The 24511-nt window shown below is 44.7% G+C and overlaps 1 protein-coding gene across 2 annotated transcripts in view; it reads left to right on the top strand.

Moving 5' to 3' along the window:
- LOC120994865 (acetylserotonin O-methyltransferase-like) overlaps positions 1-24511 on the top strand; it is a 178729-nt gene that overhangs the window by 65670 nt on the left and 88548 nt on the right. For both annotated transcript variants that reach the window (XM_040423732.1, XM_040423733.1), the window contains exon 5: positions 6839-6957. In XM_040423732.1, the coding sequence (XP_040279666.1) occupies positions 6839-6957 (119 nt within the window). The remainder of the gene's footprint in view (positions 1-6838; positions 6958-24511) is intronic.

The raw sequence follows: 24511 nt of genomic DNA on the forward strand, positions 1-24511 counted from the left end.
ATAAAAATCATCATTTTTCGCTAACTTGTGACAAAAAATAAAAAGTTCTATGAACTCACTATGCCCATCAGCGAATACCATAGGGTGTCTACTTTCCGAAATGGGGTCATTTGTGGGGTTTTTCTACTGTCTGGGCATTGTAGAACCTCAGGAAACATGACAGGTGCTCAGAAAGTCAGAGCTGCTTCAAAAAGCAGAAATTCACATTTTTGTACCATAGTTTGTAAACGCTATAACTTTTACCCAAACCATTTTCTTTTTACCCAAACATTTTTTTTTAATCAAAGACATGTAGAACAATAAATTTAGAGAAAAATGTATATATGGATGTCGTTTTTTTAAAAAAAAATTACAACTGAAAGTGAAAAATGTCATTTTTTTGCAAAAAAAAAATCGGTAAATTTTGATTAATAACAAAAAAAGTTAAAAATGTCAGCAGCAATGAAATACCACCAAATGAAAGCTCTATTAGTGAGAAGAAAAGGAGGTAAAATTCATTTGGGTGGTAAGTTGCATGACCGAGCAATAAACAGTGAAAGTAGTGTAGTGCAGAAGTGTAAAAAGTGGTCTGGTCATTAAGGGTGTTTAAGCTAGGGGGGCTGAGGTGGTTAAAAGGTGAAACTAACATATGAGATAGACTCATTACATGCAAAGCGAGATATTTCAAGCCTTTATTTGTTATAATTTGGATAATTATGGCTTACAGATTATGAAAACCCTGCATTCACAAATTTTGAGGTCCCCTTTGCTCAGGGGATATGGATTAATTAGCTGACTAGAGTGTGACACTTTGAGCCTAGAGTATTGAACCTTTTCACAATATTCAAATTTTAATTTGCATTAAGGCAACTCCTTTTAAGTTGCATTACCAAAATAAATAAACTTTTGCACAATATTCAAATTTTTTGAGTTTCACCTGTATATACATGTAGAAAATGGACAGAGCGGCTGTCTGGCCTGGTCTGAGAGAACTGTCTTGACTAGCTCCAGGAGTGAGGGTTGCATGGGATGAGGGGGTTGCTGGGGGGAGGGGACAACAATTTGCTGTAGGGCCCAGTCAGTTCTAGTTACACCACTGAGTCCACCTGTGTGTCAGTTATTTTCAGTATAACTATAGCTGTTCTGTGAAGACCTCAGAGGTTTGTTACAGAACCATAGTGATCAAACAGCATCTATATGTGCAAAGCTGGTAGAGACATCTGCTTTTATTGCAGCGAAAGGTGGTCCTACAAAGTATTGACTCAAGAGGCTGATTACAAATGTATGCCACACTTTCTAGATTTAAATTTATTACAAATTTTGGAAACCGTGTATCATTTTCTTTTTACTTAAAGGGGTATTCCCATCTTGCTTTTTCAATCTTACCAGCAGTAGATGTCCTGTTAACTTCCTGGTTTGCCTCAGGCAGTTGAGTGAAGGCCGGCCACGCCTCCTCATGACTCACCCTGAGAGCTCAGTCCTTGCGTGCTCGTTCATGAGGATGAGTCATCATTCTGGCAGCCTGCAGAGTATGTAAAGCTGGGGAATCACTCAGTGACCACTGACCAATGCTAGTGAACTAATGTAGTAACTTGTGGCTGTCCTGCATTCTAATACACTTTTACACATAAAACCTGTGTTACAAACTTATTCTGTGTAGCAAAAACAATAAATCACTACAGCCCAAATGCATGTTAGCTAGTAGCCATATGATCTGTGCTAGATATAGATAGATATATTCACTGACTTATTACCCAGCTTTCCCGATGTCCGATACAATCACAGACTTATTACCCAGCTTTCCCGGTGTATGATATTATCACTGACTTATTACCCAGCTTTCCCGGTGTACAATATTATTACAGATTTATTACCCAGCTTTCCCGGTGTCAGATATTATCACTGACTTATTACCCAGCTTTCTCGGTATCAGATATTATCACAGACTTATTACCCAGCTTTCCCGGTATCAGATATTATCACAGACTTATTACCCAGCTTTCCCAGTCTCAGATATTATCACTGACCTATTACCCAGATTATGGGGGGGGCATCTGTGGATGGCACTTATGGGGGATGCATCTGTGGATGGCACTTATGGGGGGGCCCATTTGTGGATGGCACTTATGGGGGGACCCATTTGTGGATGGCACTTATGGGGGGTGCATCTGTGGATGGCACTTATGGGGGGTGCATCTGTGGATGGCACTTATGGGGGGGCATCTGTGGATGGCACTTATGGGGGGGGCCCCATTTGTGGATGGCTCTTATGGGGGGGAGCATCTGTGGATGGCACTTATGGGGGGTGCATCTGTGGATGGCACTTATGGGGTGGGGGGGCATCTGTGGATGGCACTTATGGGGGGGGCATCTGTGAATGGCACTTATGGGGGGAGCATCTGTGAATGGAACTTATGGGGGGGGCATCTGTGAATGGCACTTATGGGGAGGGGGCATCTGTGGATGGAACTTATGGGGGGGCATTTGTGAATGGCACTTATGGGGTGGGGGCATCTGTGGATGGCACTTATGGGGGGGCATCTGTGGATTGCCGCCTGGACTCCTTCTGGACACCAGAGAGCACGGCGTCCTCGGTTGCTATGATGCCGTGCGCTCCCTCCTGCTGCCGGAAAACAGTAATACACTGCTATGATCTAAGAGTGTATCACTGTATTCCGGCGGCAGGAGGGATCGCACGGCGTCATAGCAACCGAGGATGCTCCGGCGCCCAGAAGGAGTCAGCCTGGGACTAATAGGGGAGCATATCAATCACTAACCTCTGCCACTGTGGTCTTCCAGGGCCCTCCTTCCTCCTCCGGCATCTGCAGGACAGCAGCGTAGCAGGCAGACCGTTTCTCTCCCCGGCACTATCTCCAGCATGCAGGGTCAGACACGGCTGTTTTACAAGTGATCTCTTTGGGCATGCGTGCGCGTTCTCGAGCAGCCGGCTGGGGAGAAGGTAGGACATTGTGCGCAGGCGCGGCACATACAAGCCCCGCAAGTATGTGGCCGTAACCAGAGGATACAGGTAGACAACACAGGCGCAGATGAAGGGATTTTTCAGGAGAACGGTGCAAGTTAGGAAATAGAAGTTATTTAGAAGATTATTCAAGGACACTTGGGGAAACTAATTAACAGCAATTAATGAAATGGGAATACCCCTTTAACACATACTTACTACTTTTCCCAAAAAAAAAATAAAAAAAAAAAATCATAGGTGTCGCAATGTGTGAAAATGCCCATATTATTAAAATATTAAAAATATATTCCCCATACGGCAAACAGCGAAACGGAAAAAAGCGTCCGTTTTTGGTCGCTTCATTGTCTACACAAAATTAAATAAAAAGTGATAAAAAAAATCCATGCACTCCCCAGAATGGTATCAATGAAAAGTTCAGATTGCCCCGCAAAAAAATGAGCCCCCATACATTTCCCTACACTAAATTACAAAAAAGTTATAGGGGTCAAAATATGGCAACAAAAAAACTTTTACATTTTCTTAGCACTATCAAAACGCAAGAAAAACTATACATATAAGGTATCGCCGGATTCGTACTGACTTGTAGAATTAAAGTATCTGGTCAGTTGTATCGTACATTGAACGTCGTAATTAAAAAGCCCGTAGAACTGTGGTGGAATCGCTTTTTTTTGCAATTTTCACCCCATTTGGAATTTTTTCCCCGATTCCTACTACATCATATGCAATATCAAATGGTGGTGTTGGAAAGTACAACTTTTCCCGCAAGAAAAAAGCCCTCAAATTGCTATGTGAACAGACAAATAAAAAAGTTATGGCTTTGGGAATGCAGGAAGCGCAAAACAAAAACACACAAAAAAAATTATCAGTACTGGGGAATGGAGCCTCGGATCAACAAATGAAAAACATTGCTTTAATCAGGTGAACAACAGCTATGTGTCTATGCAAACAGCTAGATAGGGACGTCGCTGGTGAAAGATTCCCTTTAATGAAATAAAAGTAATGGTCTACCCTAAGAAAGTCTGCATGAAATTCACATCAAAACCACATAACAAACAGCACATAAACTAACACTATATATCGTGGTTTCAGTGCATTTTTTATGTGTTTTTTGTTGCATATTTTCACAATAGTATGTACTGTAGCTTGTAATCTACAAGCTAAGGCTACTTTCACACTAGCGTTGTTTGAATCCGGCGTTCAATTCCGTCTCCGGAACTGCCCGCTGGATCCGGAAAAATGTGTGAAAACGGATTACATTTGAATCCTGATCAGGATTTTGATCACAATGAAAAAATGCATTGGAAAAAACGGATCCGCTATTTATAGACTTTAACTTTTTTTTCACATTTTTCGGGTTTAACATGCAAAAGTCGGACCCGGTTTGACAGAAGACACGGCGTTATTGCAAGTCAATGGGCGTTCAGTCAAAGTGTTCCGGATTTTTGGCCGGAGGTAAAAATACAACATGCTACGGTTTTCTGAAACGCCTGATCAGTCAAAAAGACTGAACTGAAGACATCCTGATGCATCCTGAACGGATTACTCTCCATTCAGAATGCATGGGGATAAAACTGATCAGTTCTTTTCCGGATTTGAGCCCCAAGAACGGAACTCAGCGCCGGAAAAGAAAAACGCTAGTGTGAAAGTACCCTAAGCTAATGCTGAAGTCACTAAACTAATGGATCTAAACTAAGTTGTACATGTAAGGGTACTTTCACACTAGCGTTTTTCTTTCCCGGCATAGAGTTCTGTCCTAGGGGCTCTATACCGGAAAAGAACTGATCAGGCATATCCCCATGCATTCTGAATGGAGAATAATCCGTTCAGGATGCATCAGGATGTCTTCAGTTCAGTCATTTTGACTGATCAGGCAAGATTTGCATGCGTAGACCGGTAAAAATGTGAAAAAAGATACAAGACGGATCCGTCTGTCCGCATGACAAGCGGAGAGACGGATCCGTTCTTGCAATGCATTTGTGAGACGGATCCGCATCCGGATGAGTCTCACAAATGCTTTCAGTCACATCCAGATCGGCGGATCCGGCAGGCAGTTCCAACGATGGAACTGCTTGTCGGATCACACTGCCGCAAGTGTGAAAATAGCCTAAGCATATGGATGTGGGTTTTCCCACCAGATACTGTATGTTGATACAATTTCAGATCAGAGTTCATGTGCTTAGAACTGCACTTAGATCTAGAACTGCACTATTATTAAATTAGCAGTTGAAAATCCTGAAGTCCAGATACGGTTTACATGCAGGGATCTTCTGCTTTTAATGTCCTCCTTTGAGTAAGCTGCTATGACATCACGATTATATTCTTGTCAGTTAAGCTGCTCTGACATCACATGCAGTCTTCAGTCAGCTAAGCTTCTGTAGCATCACAAAGGGGTTTCAGTTAAATGAGCTGTTATGACATCATAAGAGTATTTCAGTCACAAAAGCTGTTGTGAGATCATAATGGGGTTTCTGTCGAGCAAGCTCTGGTGATATCACAAATGAGTTTTTGTCACTACGTTTCTGTCAGGTAAGCTGCTGTAACATCATAAGTGGAGTTCAGTCAGGTAAGCTAAAGTAACATCACAATGGAGTTTCTGCCATGATATCCATACATGCCAGCAGTTCCATGGAAGGGACAGTCCCTGGAACTGGACCAGGGCTTATGTAATCATCCCCAAACCTGGAAATTTCAAAGCACTCATGGGGTGTTCCTGTGTGTTCCTTAGGATAAATTATAATTTTGGCAAATAGAAAATTAGCAAGTAAGGACATCACAAGTAGGTTTCAATGAGGTAAGGTACAGTAGCATCACAAGTAGGTTTCAATGAGGTAAGGTACAGTAGCATCACAAGTAGGTTTCAATGAGGTAAGGTACAGTAGCATCACAAGTAGGTTTCAGGCAGGTATGCTGCTATAACGTCACAAGGGGGTTTCTGTCAGTTAAGCTACTGTGAAATTAAAAATGTTTTAAACTAGTAAAGTAAACCACAATGAAATCACAACTTTTAATCACCGACTCTCAGGGGTGGACATATAATATGTACCAAATCAAATTGACAGTTAGAAAACAGACCTGTATCATTAATGTTAAAGTTTATGTACAACTTCGGGGGCAATTTTTATTTATTTATTATTGCATTGTACTTATTTTAAACTAAAAATAATTTTCCAATTTTCTGTCATTTCCGTCATTTGGGTAGCTGACAGGCTACTTATCTCTGCTCTCTGACATTATAAACACTCACTATAGCTCAGTGCTTATCTTACTTATAAGAATGTAGCTTAAATAAGTGTTTATGACCTCTATAGATAAGGTTTATTAGATGACCGGCGCAAAGGGAAAGTATGAAAGTACCAGTCACACAGTTAGAAAAACTGTTAAACCTTTGTGACAGAATGGCTCAATGTTTTTTAATAGAGGCCAATTGAAAATATGATTTTTTAACCAAAAATGAGTAAAATGCAATTTAAGGCTTAAAGGGGAAAACAAAATTAAAACTGTGCGTAGACACCTGCATTGTTATCTATTTTCTAGCCGTATAAAGAGTCACTAACTCTTTAAAAAACTTTTGATATGTTGTAGAAACATATCAAAAGTTTAGATTGGCGGAGGTCTAGAATGATGAGAGAGAAGTATGTGCATATTGCACTCTGCTGCTCAATAGAATTGAGACAGGCTTATAGACTTCTATGGAATTTATTTTGTGCAGCGAGGAGAAAGAGCACGATATGCAAATGCTTCTGTCCCCTCATTCTAGAGATCGATGCGGGTCTCAGTGCTTAGACCCTCTCCGATCTAAAGACGCTTTAAAAATTAAAGGTATAAAAGGCTGTTCTTATTTTTCACATAACTAATTGATTTATGATTGTTTAATATTAGATCAGAAGAGGAAATGACAAATTTTATACATTTTATGGACTCAACATGGAATATTTGTGGAAAAGATATCGTAGAAGCATTTGACCTCTCTGAGTTCCACACAGTCTATGATCTTGGAGGTAATAATAACTGTTATACTATTTTACAGGTAATGTCACTGACATAATACTTCTGTAGCTATTACATTAAAGAGGACCTTTCACTACTGTACAAACTAAAAATGAACTATATCAGTGGGCAGAGCGGCGCCCAGGGATCCCCCTGCACTTACTAGTATGTCTGGGCGCCGCTCCGTTCGCCCGGTATAGGCTCCGGTGTCTGCGCTCCCTTTGACTGATTTTTTGTATGAGGCGTGTCCCTTGCTGCAGCGCTGGCCAATCGCAGTGGGTGGATAATATCCTGTATTTGTCGTGACGCCAATTGCAGCGTGCACAGGGTACTATCCCTGGGCACTTCCAAGGTGTTATAACGCACGTCCCAGATTAGAAATGCCAGAGTGGTGTAATGGCCTATACTGAATCTGTAGTTTGGTATTAGTTGTGTCACGGTGTCTCCTACCTGGGTACGGCCGGACTCCTGGCTCACTTGCAATAAATTTGAGTGTAGGGATAGTAGGAATAATAGAGGAATTTTGCAGAAGAAATTATATCCAGATCTTTAGATGAAGTTCAAACGTTTCTTTACTTGAGGTAACTTTCATCCAAGCAGTATACAGCTTTGGTCTCTTGGTCCCAGCAGGTTTTGGCAATCATTGGCAGGAATGAATACTTCTGCTTTAACCCCTTCAGGACACAACCTTATTTCACCTTAAGGACCAGGCCATTTTTTGCAAATCTGACCAGTGTCACTTTATGTGGTGATAACTTTAAAACTCTTTTACTTAGCCAGGCCATTCTGAGAATGTTTTTTCGTCACATATTGTACTTCATTACACTGGTAAAATTGAGTAAAAAAAAATCATTTTTATTTATAAACAAATACCAAATTTACCAACATTTTGGAAACATTTGCAAATTTCTAACTTTCAATTTCTCTACTTCTACAATACATAGTAATAACTCCAAAAATAGTTATTAATTTACATTCCCCATATGTCTACTTCATGTTTGGATCATTTTGGGAATGATATTTTATTTTTTGGGGATGTTACAAGGCTTAGAAGTTTAGAAGCAAATTTTTCTGAAATTTTCAGAAACCCAATTTGTAGGGACCAGTTCAGGTCTGAAGTCACTTTGCGAGGCTTACATAATAGAAACCACCCAAATATGACCCCATTCTATAAACTACACCCCTCAAGGTATTCAAAACTGATTTTTCAAACTTTGTTAAACCTTTAGGTGTTCCACAAGAATTAATGGAAAATATTTATGGCCCTGATTCTGTAGTTTACAGAAACACCCCATATGTGGTCGTAAACCGCTGTACGGGCACACGGCAGGGCGCAGAAGTAAAGGAATGCCATACGGTTTTTGGAAGGCAGATTTTGCTGGACAGTTTTTTTTTACACCATGTCCCATTTGAAGCCCCCCTTGATGCACCCCTAGAGTAGAAACTCAATAAAAGTGACCCCATCTAAGAAACAACACCCCTCAAGGTATTCAAAACTGATTTTACAAACGTCGTTAACCCTTTAGGTGTTCCACAAGAATTAATGGAAAATAGAGATACAATTTCAAAATGTCACTTTTTTGGCAGATTTTCCATTTTAATAATTTTTTTACAGTTACAAAGCAAGGGTTAACAGCCAAACCAAACTCAATATTTATGGCCCTGATTCTGTAGTTTACAGGAACACCCCATATGTGGTCGTAAACCGCTGTACGGGTACACAGCAGGGCGCAGAAGGAAAGGAATGCCATACGGTTTTTGGAAGGCAGGTTTTGCTGGACAGGTTTTTTTACACCATGTCCCATTTGAAACACCCCTGATGCACCCCTAGAGTAGAAACTCCATAAAAGTGACCCCCTTCTAAAAAACTACACCCTTCAAGGTATTCAAAACAGATTTTACAAACGTCGTTAACCCTTTAGGTGTTCCACAAGAGTTATTGGCAAATGGAGATGAAATTTCAGAATTTAAATTTTTGGGCAAATTTTCCATTTTAATCAATTTTTCCCAGTAACAAAGCAAGGGTTAACAGCCAAACAAAACTCAATATTTATGGCCCTGATTCTGTAGTTTACAGAAACATCCCATATGTGATCGTAAACTGCTGTACGGGCACACGGCAAGGCGCAGAAGGGAAGGATTGCCATACGGTTTTTGGAAGGCAGATTTTGCTGGACTGTTTATTTTTACACCATTTCCCATTTGCACCCCTAGAGTAGAAACTCCCAAAAAGTGACCCCATTTTAGAAACTACGGGATAGGGTGGCAGTATTGTTGGTACTAGTTTAGGGTACATATGATTTTTGGTTGCTCTATATTACACTTTTTGTGAGGCAAGGCAACAAGAAAAAGCTGTTTTGGCACAGTTTTTATTTTTTGTTATTTACAGCATTCATCTGACAGGTTAGGTCATGTGATATTTTTATAGACCAGGTTGTCACGGATGCGGCGATATCTAATATGTATACTTTTTTATTTATTTATGTAAGTCTTACACAATGATTTCTTTTTTGAAACAAAAAAAAATCATGTTTTAGTATTTCCATAGTCTGAGAGCCATAATTTTTTCAGTTTTTGGGCGATTACCTTGGGTAGGGTATGATTTTTGCGGGATGAGATGACGGTTTTATTGGCACTATTTTGGGGTGCGTGTGACTTTTTGATCGCTTGCTATTACACTTTTTGTGATGTAAGGTGACAAAAAATTGCTTTTTTTTACAGTTTTTATTTATATTTTTTTACGGTGGTCATCTGAGGGATTAGGTCATGTGATATTTTTATAGAGACAGTCTATATGGACGCGGCGATACCTAATATGTATACTTTTATTTATGTAAGTTTTACACAATAATATCATTTTTGAAACAAAAAAAATCGTTATTTTTTCAGTTTTTGGGCGATTATCTTAGGTAGAGTCTCATTTTTTGCAAGATGAGATGACGGTTTGATTGGCACTATTTTGGGGGGCATATGATTTTTTGATCACTTGCTATTACACTTTTTGTGATGTATGATGACCAAAAATTGTTTATTTAGCACAGTTTTTATTTTTTATTTTTTACGGTGTTCATCTGAGGGGTTAGGTCATGTGATATTTTTATAGAGCCGGTCGATACGGACGCGGAGATACCTAATATGTATACTTTTTTTTTTTCCCCTGTTTTCTACCAATTTTTTTTTACATTATTTGGGGAAAATGACGTTTTTGTTTATTTTTACTTTAATCTTTTAATTTTCTGGGGGGAAAACTTTATTTTTTCAACTTTTTTTTTCACTTAATTTTTTGTCCCACTTTAGGACTTGAACTTTTGGGAGTCTAATCCTTTACAATGCATTCCAATACTTCTGTACTCATACAGCTTCCAGCCTGTGAAATCCAGGGGGCTGGATCTCACAGGCACGTCACACGAAGGCAGCGCGATGCCTTCCTTAGGCATCGCGCTGCCTTCCATGCCATCGGGTCCCCCCTACAGCTGCATGGGGACCCGATAGCACCGCCGATCGCCACCGCAAACCGCATGTAAAGCCGCAGACCGCAGGTCTGAATTGACCTGAGGTTTGCGGCAATCGCCGACAGGGGGGGTGTCACGGGACCCGCCCCCCCCCCCCGCGCATTTATCCAAGGTGCCTGCTCAATGATTTGAGCAGGCACTGGGTTCCGATCACCGCCCGCCGGGTGGCGGTGATCGGAAATACACAGGACGTACCCGTACGCCCTGTGTCCTTAAGTACCAGGACATCAGGGCGTACCGGTGTGTCCTGAAGAGGTTAAATGTGGAGCTTGAAGGATAAAACATCTGCTTGGTAGCTCTGTAACTGTGGCAGGGTTAGCTTCTGCACTTATCTGGTACCTTCTGCTGTGTGGGGACAGACTAGCTGAGGAGGAGTTGGCTTCTCTTAGGCACTGGACTTATCTCACAGATGGATTCTCAGGGGATTCTTTCTTCCTGGAACTCTGGAGGTTCTCTGTAGATTCTGCTTTCCTCATCCAGCAAAGCTGAAGGTGAAGGTGCTCATACTGGGAATATGGCCAAGACTCAGCCGAGACTAGGTCCTTGCTGTCTCAGCCGAGACTATGCAGGGGAACTCCTCAAACACACACCCTACCCCTAGCAGGGGGCGGGCTACACTTCTCTCTGACTTCCTTCTCCACCCATGCTGCAGGAAGTGGGACCAGCCCACCTGTGACTTGTACCTGCCAATGTGTTGCTGCCACCTACTGGTAACCAGGCAAATTACATGAACAATTGAATTTGACATGGTTTTGTATGCACATTTGTGGAGGACATAATATAAATTACATCAGATGACCATATAAAGGCTCTTAGAAGATAGTAGCGGGTAGAGGCGTGTAGTAACACAACTCTGGGGTGTTACATTCCCCCTTACTTTGAGTCAAGCAGTCCTCGGCTTGTGCTTAGGATGAGAGGACTAAGCTCTTGGGTACCCAATTTAAATACAAAGTGCTGCATGAGGTACATATAAAGACATACAAAGACAAACATATAACGGCTACCCTAAGGTTCCTGCATGCATGAGTAGGGAGTCTTATTAACAGTTGCCCTCTCAGTATAACCAGTGAACCAAAGGTCTGCACTAAGCAATCAATACTGACTGACTTTTTAGCATTTTAAGTCCTAATACCAAAGAAAGCATGGGGTGTCTTTACTCTTTAATCCCACCATTATGCAATGAAATGCTGACAAATGAAAGGGTGGCTTTATCCTGTATTCCCTTCTCTGCACCAAAGTCTGAAAAATAAGGCTTATAGCATGATCACTATGGTGACTATGGTTAGCTAGATGGCTCTAAGTCGGTGCACTAGGCCTTAGGCAAAGGTACAGAAGGGGGAGGAGTATACTTCTCCCAATATTTCTGGCAGTATCACAGGAGGAGGGTATAAAATTCCCATGAAACTCATGGAAGACAACATAGGATGGGGGTTTAGTAGTCCCATACCAATCCCGGCACAAATAACAAACAGGGGGGCTGGGTACCCGGGATATAAGACACCAGGAGTAGGCTATTAGTATTAAGCGTCCGCAGAGGCAGTCTGTTTAAAGAGAACAGAGCTGTAAAGCAAAGTGACACAAAAGAAAGGTGCTACGGATCTGGCTAAGTGCAAAAGTTAAGTGCAATTTCACAAAAAGTGCGATTCACATTGCGGCACCTGGAGAAGAATACACACAATGGGCATAAGTGCTTGAATGTTGCAAAACCTGTAAACATTGAAGTAAAATTAGTGCAAAAATATTATGCAAATTTCAGTGCAATCAATATTATCATAAAATGCTCAAATATGACTTGAGTCCTTTTTCTTCAAGTGCTTTAAAGTTGGAATCCTCTGGAAACAAAAAAAAAGTCACTTATAATCTATACGTGAGATATAATTGTAATCCAATGGGAGGTATATTTGTAATCCAAGGAACCGTATGCAATGTTATATAAAAACAGATCTAAAATAGCAGCAAAAGTGAGAACCATAGTTCCACGAGGCTCTCAAATGACCTGAGAAAGGGGCTAAAACAATGCGCAAACTGGAATGTAAACAGTTGTTGAAGTGGGGGGAGTCCTGACAAAAGTGTCCATCACCTGAGGCTGCAATAAATGGTAATGGAACAAACGCGCCAACAGTCTCTCAGTTTTCAAGACCAGTCCACACTGTGGCTACCATAAATTCTGGTATTGCTGTGAAGAAGGCATTTAGAGGAGGACTTGCAGGTCCTCCTCAATGCTGGAGCTACTAAAGCTCATAAGAGGGTGCTCCTGCCTCTGATAGCTAAGCTTTTCGGCTGTAGTGGTGCGCCACTGCCCTATAGTGGTGTTTCTTGGAATTGGCTGAGTAGTCAGCCTGGAGAAAGCTGTGATAACCTGCTGCAAACCGCAATCCCTTGCCGGTGCAGAGGCAGGCAAAATCTCTGGCTGAAGAGGTTCTGGAAGGCAATCAAGGGGTGCCTGTGGAAGTTTCCAAGGTAGGACATAGGGTTGTACCCTGGGGTTAAAAGTCAGCAATGAGTTGTTAATCTGACCCACCCGTAGTGTTGTGGGTTCAGCCAGGTCAGGGATAAGGGGCTCTGACTCAGGTTGGGCTCATTCTCTGAACCCCAGCTGGCCACCCGGGGCTTCCTGCAGGCATCTGACTCTCCTAGCAGAACCTGGTCATTCCTGCCAGGTCTCTGGGGTTATAGCAGGGGATAGTGGCTGGGCCAGGAGTGTAATCCCTGCGGCAAAGGGGCCCTGCACGGACCGCATCGGGGTGTATTCCACCTGGTCTCCACATATAAGTTGTGGTGGGCCTGTGGCAGATAGTTCCATTTAATGGAGCGGCAGCCCACTAATAGTTCATCCCCGCTATGATTGTCTTGGAGGAACCCAACACCTCTCTCCACGGAGAACCACAACACAGTTCCTGTGTGTCTTACAAGTTTGGGGTCACCTGACCAGGGGTCATCCAGGACCTCCTTCACCCACTCTTCCACTGCTGTCTTGTATTCCCACTGGCTCTGGGCATGACAGGTAATTTCAAGGTGCATCTTGGAGTTAAGGTGACTTGGCCTGGGTTCAGCTTTTCTGGGAAACTCCAGCCGCCTCCGCAGCACCAGCCGGCATGCAGAGTGGGGCCTCCTTGGGCCTAGCAGAGGTGTCGGTTACCACCGAGCGCAGTGCAGGGGCAGCTACAGGTTGGACCGGGGCTTCAGGGAGCAGGATGGCTACGACCTGCTGTTGCGGCCAGAAGGCCGATTCCGGTGCTTCTTGCCAGTGCGCGGAGACCTCTGCGATGGGCGACATGATCACGGTGGTCTCTGAAGCTACAGTCAACTCTGCAGGGGTCACGGCTTGCTTCTTGGTCAAGACATCCTTCGTGGGGGTCGACGATGTCATCGGCGACGTGGGTGCCTTCCGGGACCTAGACAGCTTGGCTGACGGCAGCTTCCGCGTGAGTGGGCTTGAGTAGGGTGGCCATCTTTGTCTCAGAAGTGGCAGCGGTCTCGCTGTCTGATGAGAAATCCACAGCCTCCGGAATCATGGCAAACATTGACAGGCATTTCTTGTTCACTAATTGGGAGACCCAGATCTCTGGTGGGTACTTTTCATCAACAGGTTTGCCTTTGATCGACATCTGGTCCCACTTTGGATTGGGGAGCACCATATTCCTTTGCTCCTCAGTCAGGCTGGATGCAGAAAGTGAAGGTGGAGCCTGAGAGGAGGGGTCTTCACTCCCTTGGCTCACATTGCAAAGTTCTTGGTGAGTTGGCTTAACTTTTTCCGCTTCTAGAGGGCTGTAGTCATCATTTTTGTGCTCCTGATAGGGCTTTCCAGTGTTTTCCTGCTTCTGAGGGTCGTGAAGAAGCTGCACCATTACAGAAATATGGTGAATTAACCCTTGGAGACACAGTTCTTAGACCTTGTAGTAGAGTTAGACACACAATTCGATCCTGTTCATGATGCCACTTTTGCAGTGACCAGGAACGGGTTCGCTGACGCCACTTTAATGCAGTGGCAGGGTCAGGTGGATAATATTCAGTATTTGTTGTGATGCCAATTACAGTGTGCACAGGGTACTATCCCAGGGCCCTTCCAAGGTGTTATAATGCACGTCCCAGATTAGGAATGCCAGATAGAGATGTCGCGAACATAAAACTTTCTGTTCGCTAACGGCGGACGCGACTTTTTGCAAATGTTCGCGAACGGGCGAACCGCCATAGACTTCAATAGGCAGGCGAATTTTAAAACCCACAGGGACTCTTTCTGGCCACAATAGTGATTGAAAAGTTGTTTCAAGGGGAGTAACACCTGGACTGTGGCATGCCGGAGGGGGATCCATGGCAAAACTCCTATGGAAAATTACATAGTTGACGCAGAGTCGGGTTTTAATCCATAAAGGGCATAAATCACCTAACATTCCTAAATTGTTTGGAATAACATGCTTTAAAACATCAGGTATGATGTTGTATCGATCAGGTAGTGTAATGGTTACGCCCGCTTCACAGTGACAGACCAAACTCTCCGTTTAACGCACCGCAAACAACCGCAAACAGTCCATTTGCACAACCGCAAACTCCCCATTTGCACAAGGTTGGATACCAAGCTAGCCATGTCCCGTTCCTTGTCCTCACTGACGTCATTGAAGGTCTCTTCCTCCACCCAGCCACGTACAACACCAAGGGTCCCTGAAAGGTGACGACAAGCCCCCTGGGACGCCTGCTGTGGTTGGTCTTCCACCTCCTCAAAGCCACCTTCCTCCTCTGATTCCTCTTCTTCAGACTCCTCCCTCTGCATTGCCGCAGGTCCAGCAATCGACGACGACAAGGCTGCTTCTGGTGGTGATGGTGACCACAACTCTTCCTCTTCATGCTCATCTACGGCCTGATCCAGCACTCTTCGCAGGGCACGCTCCAGAAAAAAACGCATATGGCATGAGGTCGATGATGTTGCCTTGAGTTTGACTGACCAGGTTTGTCACCTCCGCAAAAGGACGCATGAGCCTACAGCCATTGTGCATGAGCGTTCAGTAATGCGGCCAGAAAATACCCAGCTCCACAGAGGCTGTCCTCTGTTTTTTTAATAAAAAAAAATCTGTTCTTAACAGTTTAATCTCTGTTTTGTCCCCTATCAGGGGCCGGTGTATGGAATAGATTTTAGGAACCGGGAGATGGAAAAAGATGCTTGGTCGGTCCTCTTACTTCCAATTTGGGGTACTGCGCGTGCGCCGTGTAATGTACTGTGCAATCCCAATATGAGTGCTGTGTTTAAGTAGTAATATTCCTATCAGTTTAATCCCTGTTACGTCCCCTATCAGGGGCCGGTGTATGAAATAGATTTTAGGAACCGGGAGATGGAAAAAGATGCTTGGTCGGTCCTCTTACTTCCAATTTGGGGCACTCCGCGTGCGCCGTGCAATGTACTGTGCCACCAGATATGAGTGGTGTGTTAAGTAGTACTATTCCTATCAGTTTAATCCCTGTATGAAATTGATTTTAGACAACCGCAAAGAGTTGTCAATAGTTGACACACTCATGACATAAATTTTATTCCTCTATGCGTCAATCTTGGTGTAGTGATGACTGTGCTTGTGCGCACGTTTGGGAGATTGCAGGCGATAGGGGTTTTTCAAAGTCTATGGTCGTGATGAGGTAGTTCAGTGACAGTTAAGTGACCCAGAAAACAATGATTCTGCAGTGTGGGCCCATTGTTGGCCTAGTAGGCTTTAATGATCACCTTAGATGATCACAAAGAAAATGAATGTTTTTTCTATGCAAAATTATCCAGCCGATCGCTTTTGGTCTGTTCACAATGAAGCAACGACCTTATCATCTGGGGTGTGCCAACATTGCCATTGCCAACACACTCATAGAGGTGGTCGCTTCATTGTGATACGCAAGTCCCTTCACCACAACAAGGTAACGATCACGAAGGGGAATTGACACATGTATGTGCCTTTTTTTTTGTTTTGTTTTTGCAGCCACAGTGCAGCACCAGAGGCCAGAAAAATTTGGCATGTACACATGCCTGAAAAATTAGGTATTGTAGCAGCGGCCAGAAAAACTGATGTTTTCCAGGCAGAAAGTGCACAAAAACATTTTGGCTTGAACCCTAGTTGGTGGCAGATAAGTCACGCAAGTCATCTGGCATGCAGAGATAAAATACAGCAGCGTGTGGACCATTTTTAGCCCAAGGCAGCTCATCTCATCACCAGGCCTTTATTAGTCAAATGTATCGCCCACTGTCAGTCCCTTCGGGATCCATGCCTCATTCATCTTAATAAAGGTGAGGTAATCTAGACTTTTTTGACCTAGGCGAGTTCTCTTCTCAGTGACAATACCTCCTGCTGCACTTAAGGTCCTTTCTGGCAGGACACTTGAAGCGAGGCAGGCCAGAAGTTCTATCGCAAATTGGGATAGCTCAGGCCACAGGTCAAGCCTGCACACCCATTAGTCAAGGGGTTCATCGCTCCTCAGAGTGTCGATATCTGCAGTTAAGGCGAGGTAGTCTGCTACCTGTCGGTCGAGTCGTTCTCTGAGGGTGGACCCCAAAGGGCTGGGGCGATGAGTAGGACTTAAAAAGTTCTGCATGTCCTCCATCAACAACACTGTAAAGCATCCTGTCCTTGCCGGCGTGGTCGTGGTAGGAGGATTACTTTCACCTCTTCCCCCTTAGATTCCCGTTGTGCTGGGACATCACCCTTATACGCTGTGTAAAGCATACTTTTTAACTTGTTTTGGAACTGCTGCATCCTTTCCGACTTGCGGTAATTCGGTAACATTTCAGGCACTTTCTGCTTATACCGGGGGTCTAGTAGCGTGGCCACCCAGTACAGGTCATTCTCCTTCAGCCTTTTTATACGAGGGTCCCTCAACAGGCACGACAGCATGAAAGACCCCATTTGCACAAGGTTGGATGCCGAGCTACTCATGTCCTGTTCCTCGTCCTCAGTGATCTCACTGAATGTCTGTTCTTCCCCCCAGCCACGTAAGACACCACGGGTACCAGATAGGTGACAACGAGCACCCTGGGATGCCTGCTGTGGTTGGTCTTCCTCCTCCTCCTCAAAGCCACATTCCTCCTCTGACTCCTCTTCCTCACACTCCTCTTCCAGCGTTGCCGCAGGTCCAGCAAGCGATGCTGATAAGGCTGTTTCTGGTGGTGATGTTGACCACAACTCTTCCTCTTCACGCTCATCTACGGCCTGATCCAGCACTCTTCGCAGGGCACGCTCCAAGAAGAAAACAAATGGGATGAGGTCGCTGATGGAGCCTTCGGTGCGACTGACTAGGTTTGTCACCTCCTCAAAAGGACGCATGAGCCTACAGGCATTGCGCATGAGCGTCCAGTAACGTGGCAAAAAAATTCCCAGCTCCGCAGAGGCTGTCCTATACAAATACTCGTTGGCGGCTTTTTCTTGTTGGAGCAGGCGGTCGAACAGTAGAAGTGTTGAATTCCAATGTGTCGGGCTGTCGCAAATCAAGCGCCTCAGTGGCATGTTGTTTCGCCGCTGGATATCTGAAAAGTGCGCCATGGCCGTGTAGGAACACTTGAAATGGTCACACACCTTCCTGGCCTGCTTGAGGACGTCCTGTAAGCCTGGGTACTTATGCACAAAGCGTTGTACAATCAGGTTCAACACATGTGCCATGCACGACACATGTGTCAACTTGCCCAAATTCAATGCCGCCAACAAATTGCTTCCGTTGTCACACACCACTTTGCCGATCTCCAGTTGGTGCGGAGTCAACCACTGATCCACCTGTGTGTTCAGGGCGGACAGGAGTGCTGGTCCGGTGTGACTCTCTGCTTTCAGGCAAGTCAACCCCAAGACGGCGTGACACTGTCATATCCGGGATGTGGAATAGCCCCTGGAGAGCTGGGGGGGTGCCGTTGATGTGGAGCAAGACGCAGCAGCAGAAGAGGACTCAGCCGAGGAGGTTATGGAAGAGGATGGAGTAGGAGGAGTAGAGGAGGTGGCAGCAGGCCTGCCTGCAAGTCGTGGCCGTGTCACCAACTCATGTTTGGCAGCCGTCAGCAGGTTTACCCAATGCGCAGTGTAGGTAATATACCTGCCCTGACTGTGCTTTGCAGACCAGGTATCAGTGGTCAGATGGACCCTTGCCCCAACACTGTGTGCCAGACATGCCATGACTTCCTTTTGCACAATCGAGTACAGGTTGGGGATTGCCTTTTGTGCAAAGAAATTTCGGCCGGGTACCTTCCACTGCGGTGTCCCAATAGCTACAAATTTTTGGAAGGCCTCAGACTCAACCAGCTTGTATGGTAAAAGCTGGTGGGCTAAGAGTTCCTGCTCTCACTAACTTTGCAGCTTCCGAATGAATCTAAGATAGATGCTGTCCTTGCTTTTTGATAGGAGGTGGGAGAGTTTGGGAGGGAGGTTATGATACTGATTGGCTGGAATGTGTCTGCTGACTGAGGTACAGGGTCAAAGTTTGCTCAATGATGATGTATAGGGGGCGGACCGAACATCGCATATGTTCGCCTGCCGCGGCAAACGTGAACAAGCGATGTTCGCCGGGAAATGTTCGCCGGCGATTAGTTTGAGACATCTCTACCCGGCAATACGTTTAAAAAAACTCATCTGTTCCATTGTTGGGTGACATTAACCATTTGGGCCATCAAAAAAACCTTGCTCTGCATTGTTCACAAGGAACTTAATTTAGTACAAACGTCTGTTACTTCGGTGAGTGACAGCAAAAAAGGAGGAGAGCCTCAAACAAGGGACGTGACCCTGGTCGTGGTGCTGCTGGTGTTGGTGGAGCTCCTGTTGCAGGGAGAGGACGTGGTCGATCTGTGCCAGCTACACACGCAGGTAAAACACCTTCTTCAGGTGCGAGTAGGCGACAGAACCTTCAGCATTATTTCGTAGGGCCTAATGCGGCTCTTCGAATGGTGAGGCCAGAATAAGTACAGGCGATAGTAGACAGGGTGGCTGACAGTGCCTCCAGTTCCTTCACATTGTCTCCCACCCAGTCCCCTGCTGAAAGCTCAGAGTTGGCACCTGCAGCCCATGGCCATCAGTATTTCACCTCACTCCCTTGCAAATCAGCCAAGCAGTCTGAGCCCCAAGTCATGCAGCAGTCTCTTCTGCTTTTTGATGACTCTGTTGGCAGGGTTTCACAGGGCCATCCACATAGCCCTGCCCCAGTAGTGGACAATGCCCAACCACTTATGTTTCAGGATGAGTACATGGGAGGACCATCGCAGCAGGTCTCGGATGATGACGAAACACAGGTGCCAACTGCTGCGTCTTTCTGCAGTGTGCAGACCAACAAGGAGGGCAGGGGTGAAGACTGGGTGGAAGATGATGTGGAGGACAATGAAGTCCTCAACCCCACGTGGAATCAAGGTCATGCGAGTGACCTGTCTAGTTCGGAGGAAAGGCGGTGGTTGAACAGAGCCACTAGCACAGCAAAAGAGGGAGCAGGGTGCAAAATCTGAGCGGCCGTCCCCTAGACAGTATGCCTGCTACTGCCCACCGCACCAAGGGACCGAGCACACCAAAGCCAGCTCCAAGGAGTTCCCTGGAGTGGCAGTTCTTCAGACAATGTGCTTACGACAAGACACGAGTGGTTTGCACGCTGTGCAATCAGAGCTTGAAGCGAGGCATAAACCTTCAAAACCTGAGCACAACCTGCATGAACAGGTATCTAAGTGCAAAGCACGTGCTGCAGTGGAGTAGACACCTCAAAAACTAAGAAAGGTCTCTGGCTCTTCCTGCTTCCTCTTCTGCTGCAGTCTCGGCATCTTCATCCCCCTCTGGAGTCACAGTGGCAACTGCCACCCCACAAACAGAGGATGTGGCAGCAACGCCACCACCTTGGTCACCAATCATCTCCATAATGTCCCATGGAAGCATTCAGCTGTCTATCTCCCAAACACTGAAGCAAAAGAGGAAGTACCCCCCTACCCAGCCGCAATCCCTTGCCCTGAATGCCAGCATGTCAAAATTCCTGGCCTTTGAAATTATGACATTGCGTCTGGTGGACAAGGACAGTTTTAAGAATCTGATGGCGGTGGCTGTCCCACAGTACGTTGTGCCCAGCTGCCACTACTTTTCCAGGCGAGCCTTTCCTTCCCTTCCAGTCAGGGACGTTATATCTCCATAACAGCACACTGGGTAAATGCAGTGGCGGCTGGGTCTGAGGCGGATAGCAGTTTGGCGCATGTCCTTCCACCACCGAGGATTGCAGGTCGTCTATCTTTGCCTCCTGTTGCTTCCTCCTCCTACTCCGCTTCCTCATCCTCTACTGCCTCCTCATCCGGTCAGCGTAACATCTTCACCACCAACTTCAGCACAGCCAGGGGTAAACGACAGCAGGCAGTTTTGAAACTTATCTGCTTGGGGACAAAGCCAACACTGCGCAGGAGCTGTGGATGGGCATGGACAACAGACCGATGAGTGGTTGGTGCCAGTGAGCCTCAAGCCCTGCCTGGAGGTGTGCGATAATGGGCAAAATTTTGTAGCAGCTCTGAGCCTAGCTGGTTTGACGCACATCTCTTGCCTGGCGCATGAGCTGAATTTAATTTTATAACTTGTCCCACATTTCCGCCTGATTACATTTCAGCCATTGACCTCCCTTGGATGTGGTATCCATTTCTCAGGCTCCCTCTCCGGCGTGGTTTTCCCATTACCCATTATCGCCATGATAGGAGCATAAAAGAACATCAAAAGTTGATAGTGAAGATATCCAATTGAAATGTGGCCATCACAGGGATGTGCGATCAGGCAGAAGTTATCTAGAGTCAACAAAGCGGCAGCAGGGCCTCTTCTGTATAAGGTTTCCTAATCCAAAATACCGCAGTGACATTCCCTGAATTTTTTTAATACTCATTCCAATAACAGGGAATCTTAAGAGTCCTGTATTGTTATTTATCGTCACTACCTCCCCAAGTCGGGAGTGGGTAATTGAAGCATGCCCCATCCTTTCATTAGATTCTTCCCCCTTAATAAATTGTCCCACATTTCCGCCCGATCACATTTCAGCCATTGACCTCCCTTGGATGTGGTATCCCTTTCTCAGGCTCCCTCTCTGGCATGGAACCCTGATACATCGTTACCCGTGATCACCATGGATCACCATAAAAGAACATCGAAAGTTGATAGGGAATATATCCAACTGGATCAAGGACGTCACGGGGACGTGCGACATGGTCGAGCAGTATGTGTGCACACGTCTAAACATACTGACTGATGGGTCTGCCCCCTTCAACTTCTGGGTCTCCAAATTGGGCACATGGCCTGAGCTTGCCCTTTACGCCTTGGAGGTGCTGGCTTTCCTTGCAGTCAGTGTATTGTCTGAACGTTTGTTTAGCACGGCAGGAGGGGGTTATCACAGACAAGCGCAGCCGTCTGTCCACAGCCAATGTGGACAAGCCCACATTTATTAAAATGAACCAGGCAGGGATCCCAAGGGACATGTATACTGGCCTCACCCAGCCATTGTTGTACTCCAGCGCACTTTCTCTTTGTTTTATTTTTTATATTTCCCAATGTTTTGGGGTCTACTCAAATTTAAACAAAAATAAAATAAAAATAATAAAATAAAAAACAAATCCAAAAACCAGAGGCTACCTCCTCATCCTCCACCGCCACTTCCACCTACACCGCCACATCCACCGCCTCCTCAACCTCCTACTCCATATGGACCTCATCCTCCTAGATCAAGATTATTATTTTATTTTTTTACGTATTTTATGTTATTTAACCCCTTAAGGACACGGCCATATTTCACCTTAAGGACCAGGCCATTTTTTGCAAATCTGACCAGTGTCACTTTAAGTGGTGATAACTTTAAAACGCTTTTACTTATCCAGGCAATTCTGAGATTGAATATTTATGGCCCTGATTCTGTAGTTTACAGAAACACCCCATATGTGGTCGTAAACTGCTGTACGGGCACACGGCAGGGCGCAGAAGGAAAGGAATGCCATACGGTTTTTGGAAGGCAGATTTTGCTGGACTGGTTTTTTGACACCATGTCCCATTTGAAGCCCCCCTGATGCACCCCTAGAGTAGAAAATCCAAAAAAGTGACCCCATTTTAGAAACTACGGGATAGGGGGGAAGTTTTGTTGGTACTAGTTAAGGGTACATATGATTTTTGGTTGCTCTATATTACACTTTTTGTGAGGCAAGGTAACAAGAAATACCTGTTTTGGCAATGTTTTTTTTTTTTGTTATTTACAACATTCATCTGACAGATTAGATCATGTGATATTTTTATAGAGAAGGTTGTCATGGATGCGGCGATACCTAATATGTGTACAATTTTTTTATTTATGTAAGTTTTGCACAATGATTTCATTTTTGAAACAAAAAAAATAATGTTTTAGTGTCTCCATAGTCTGAGAGCCATAGTTTTTTCAGTTTTTGGGCGATTATCTTATGTAGGATCTCATTTTTTGCAGGATGAGATGACTGTTTGATTGGCACTATTTTGGGGTGCATAAAACTTTTTGATTGCTTGCTATTACACTACTGTGATTTAAAATGACAAAAAATAGCTTTTCTTAAACAGTTTTTTTTTTTTTTACAGTGTTCACCTGAGGGGTTAGGTCATGTGATATCTTTATAGAGCCAGTCGATACGAATGCGGTGATACCTAATATGTATACTTTTTTTATTTACTTAAGTTTTACACAATAACAGCTTTTTTAAAACAAAAAAAATGATGTTTTAGTGTCTCCATATTCTGAGCCATAGTTTTTTTATTTTTTGGGTGATTGTCTTAGGTAGGGTCTCATTTTTCGCGGGATGAGGTGACTGTTAGATTGGTACTATTTTGGTGGGCATACGCCTTTTTGATCGCTTACTGTTGTACTTTTTGTGATGTAAGGTGACAATTTTTTATTTTATTTAGCACAGTTTTTATTTTTTACAGGGATCATCTGAGGGGTTAGGTCATGTTATATGTTTATAGAGACGGTCGATATGGACGCGGCGATACCTAATATGTCTACTTTTTTTCCCCCCTATTGTTTCCCTATTTTTTTTAACTTTATTTGGGGAAAATGACATTTTTGTTTATTTTTCATTGAAACTTAATTTTTTTTTTGGGGGGGGACTTTATTTTTTCAACTTTTTTTTAACTTTATTTTTTGTCCCACTTTGGGACTTCAACTTTTGGGGGTCTAATCCCTTTTACAATGCATTCCAATACTTCTGTATTGGAATGCCTTGGCTGCATGAGTAATATTGTGTGTATTACTCATACAGCTTCCAGCCTGTGAGACCCAAGGGGCTGGATCTCACAGGCTCGTCACCGGAAGGCAGCGCGATGCCTCAGGAAGGCATCACGATGCCTTCCATGCCATTGAGTCCCCCCTATAGCCGCATGGGGACCCCATGGCACCGCCGATCATCGCCGCTGCAACAGTGAAAAGCCGCAAACCGCAGGTCTGAATTGACCTGCGGTTTTTGGCAATCACCGACCTGGGGGGGTCACGGGACCACCCCTTGCATGTAGCCAAGGTGCCTGCTCAATGATTTGAGCAGGTATCGGGTTCTGATCACCGCCTGCCGAGCGGCGGTGATCGGAAATACACAGGGCATACAGGTACGCCCTGTGTCCTTAAAGAGGACCTTTCACTATTATAGAACATCTAAACTAACTATACAGACATGTAGAGCGGCGCCCAGGGATCTCCTTGCACTTACTGTTATCCCCGTGCGCCGCTCCGTTCTCCCGATATAGGCTCCGGTATCTTCATAGTTAGGCTCCACCCAGGGGAACCTGCCGGGGTCTCCTTCTCCCAGGCTGTAGCGCTGGCCAATCGCAGCGCTCAGCTCATAGCCTGAGAGAAAAAAAAACTCTCAGGCTATGAGCTGAGCACTGCGATTGGCCAGCGCTACAGCCTGGGAGAATGAGACGCCGGCAGGTTCCCCTGGGTGGAGCTTAACTATGAAGATACCGGAGGCTATAACAGGAGAACGGAGCGGCGCCCAGGTATAACAGTAAGTGCAGGGAGATCCCTGGGCGATGCTCTCCATGTCTGTATAGTTAGTTTAGATGTTTTATTCTAGTGAAAGGTCCTCTTTAAGTACCAGAACATCAGG

The sequence above is a fragment of the Bufo bufo genome, chromosome 3, assembly GCF_905171765.1.
Source record: "Bufo bufo chromosome 3, aBufBuf1.1, whole genome shotgun sequence".
Taxonomy (NCBI): domain Eukaryota; kingdom Metazoa; phylum Chordata; class Amphibia; order Anura; family Bufonidae; genus Bufo; species Bufo bufo.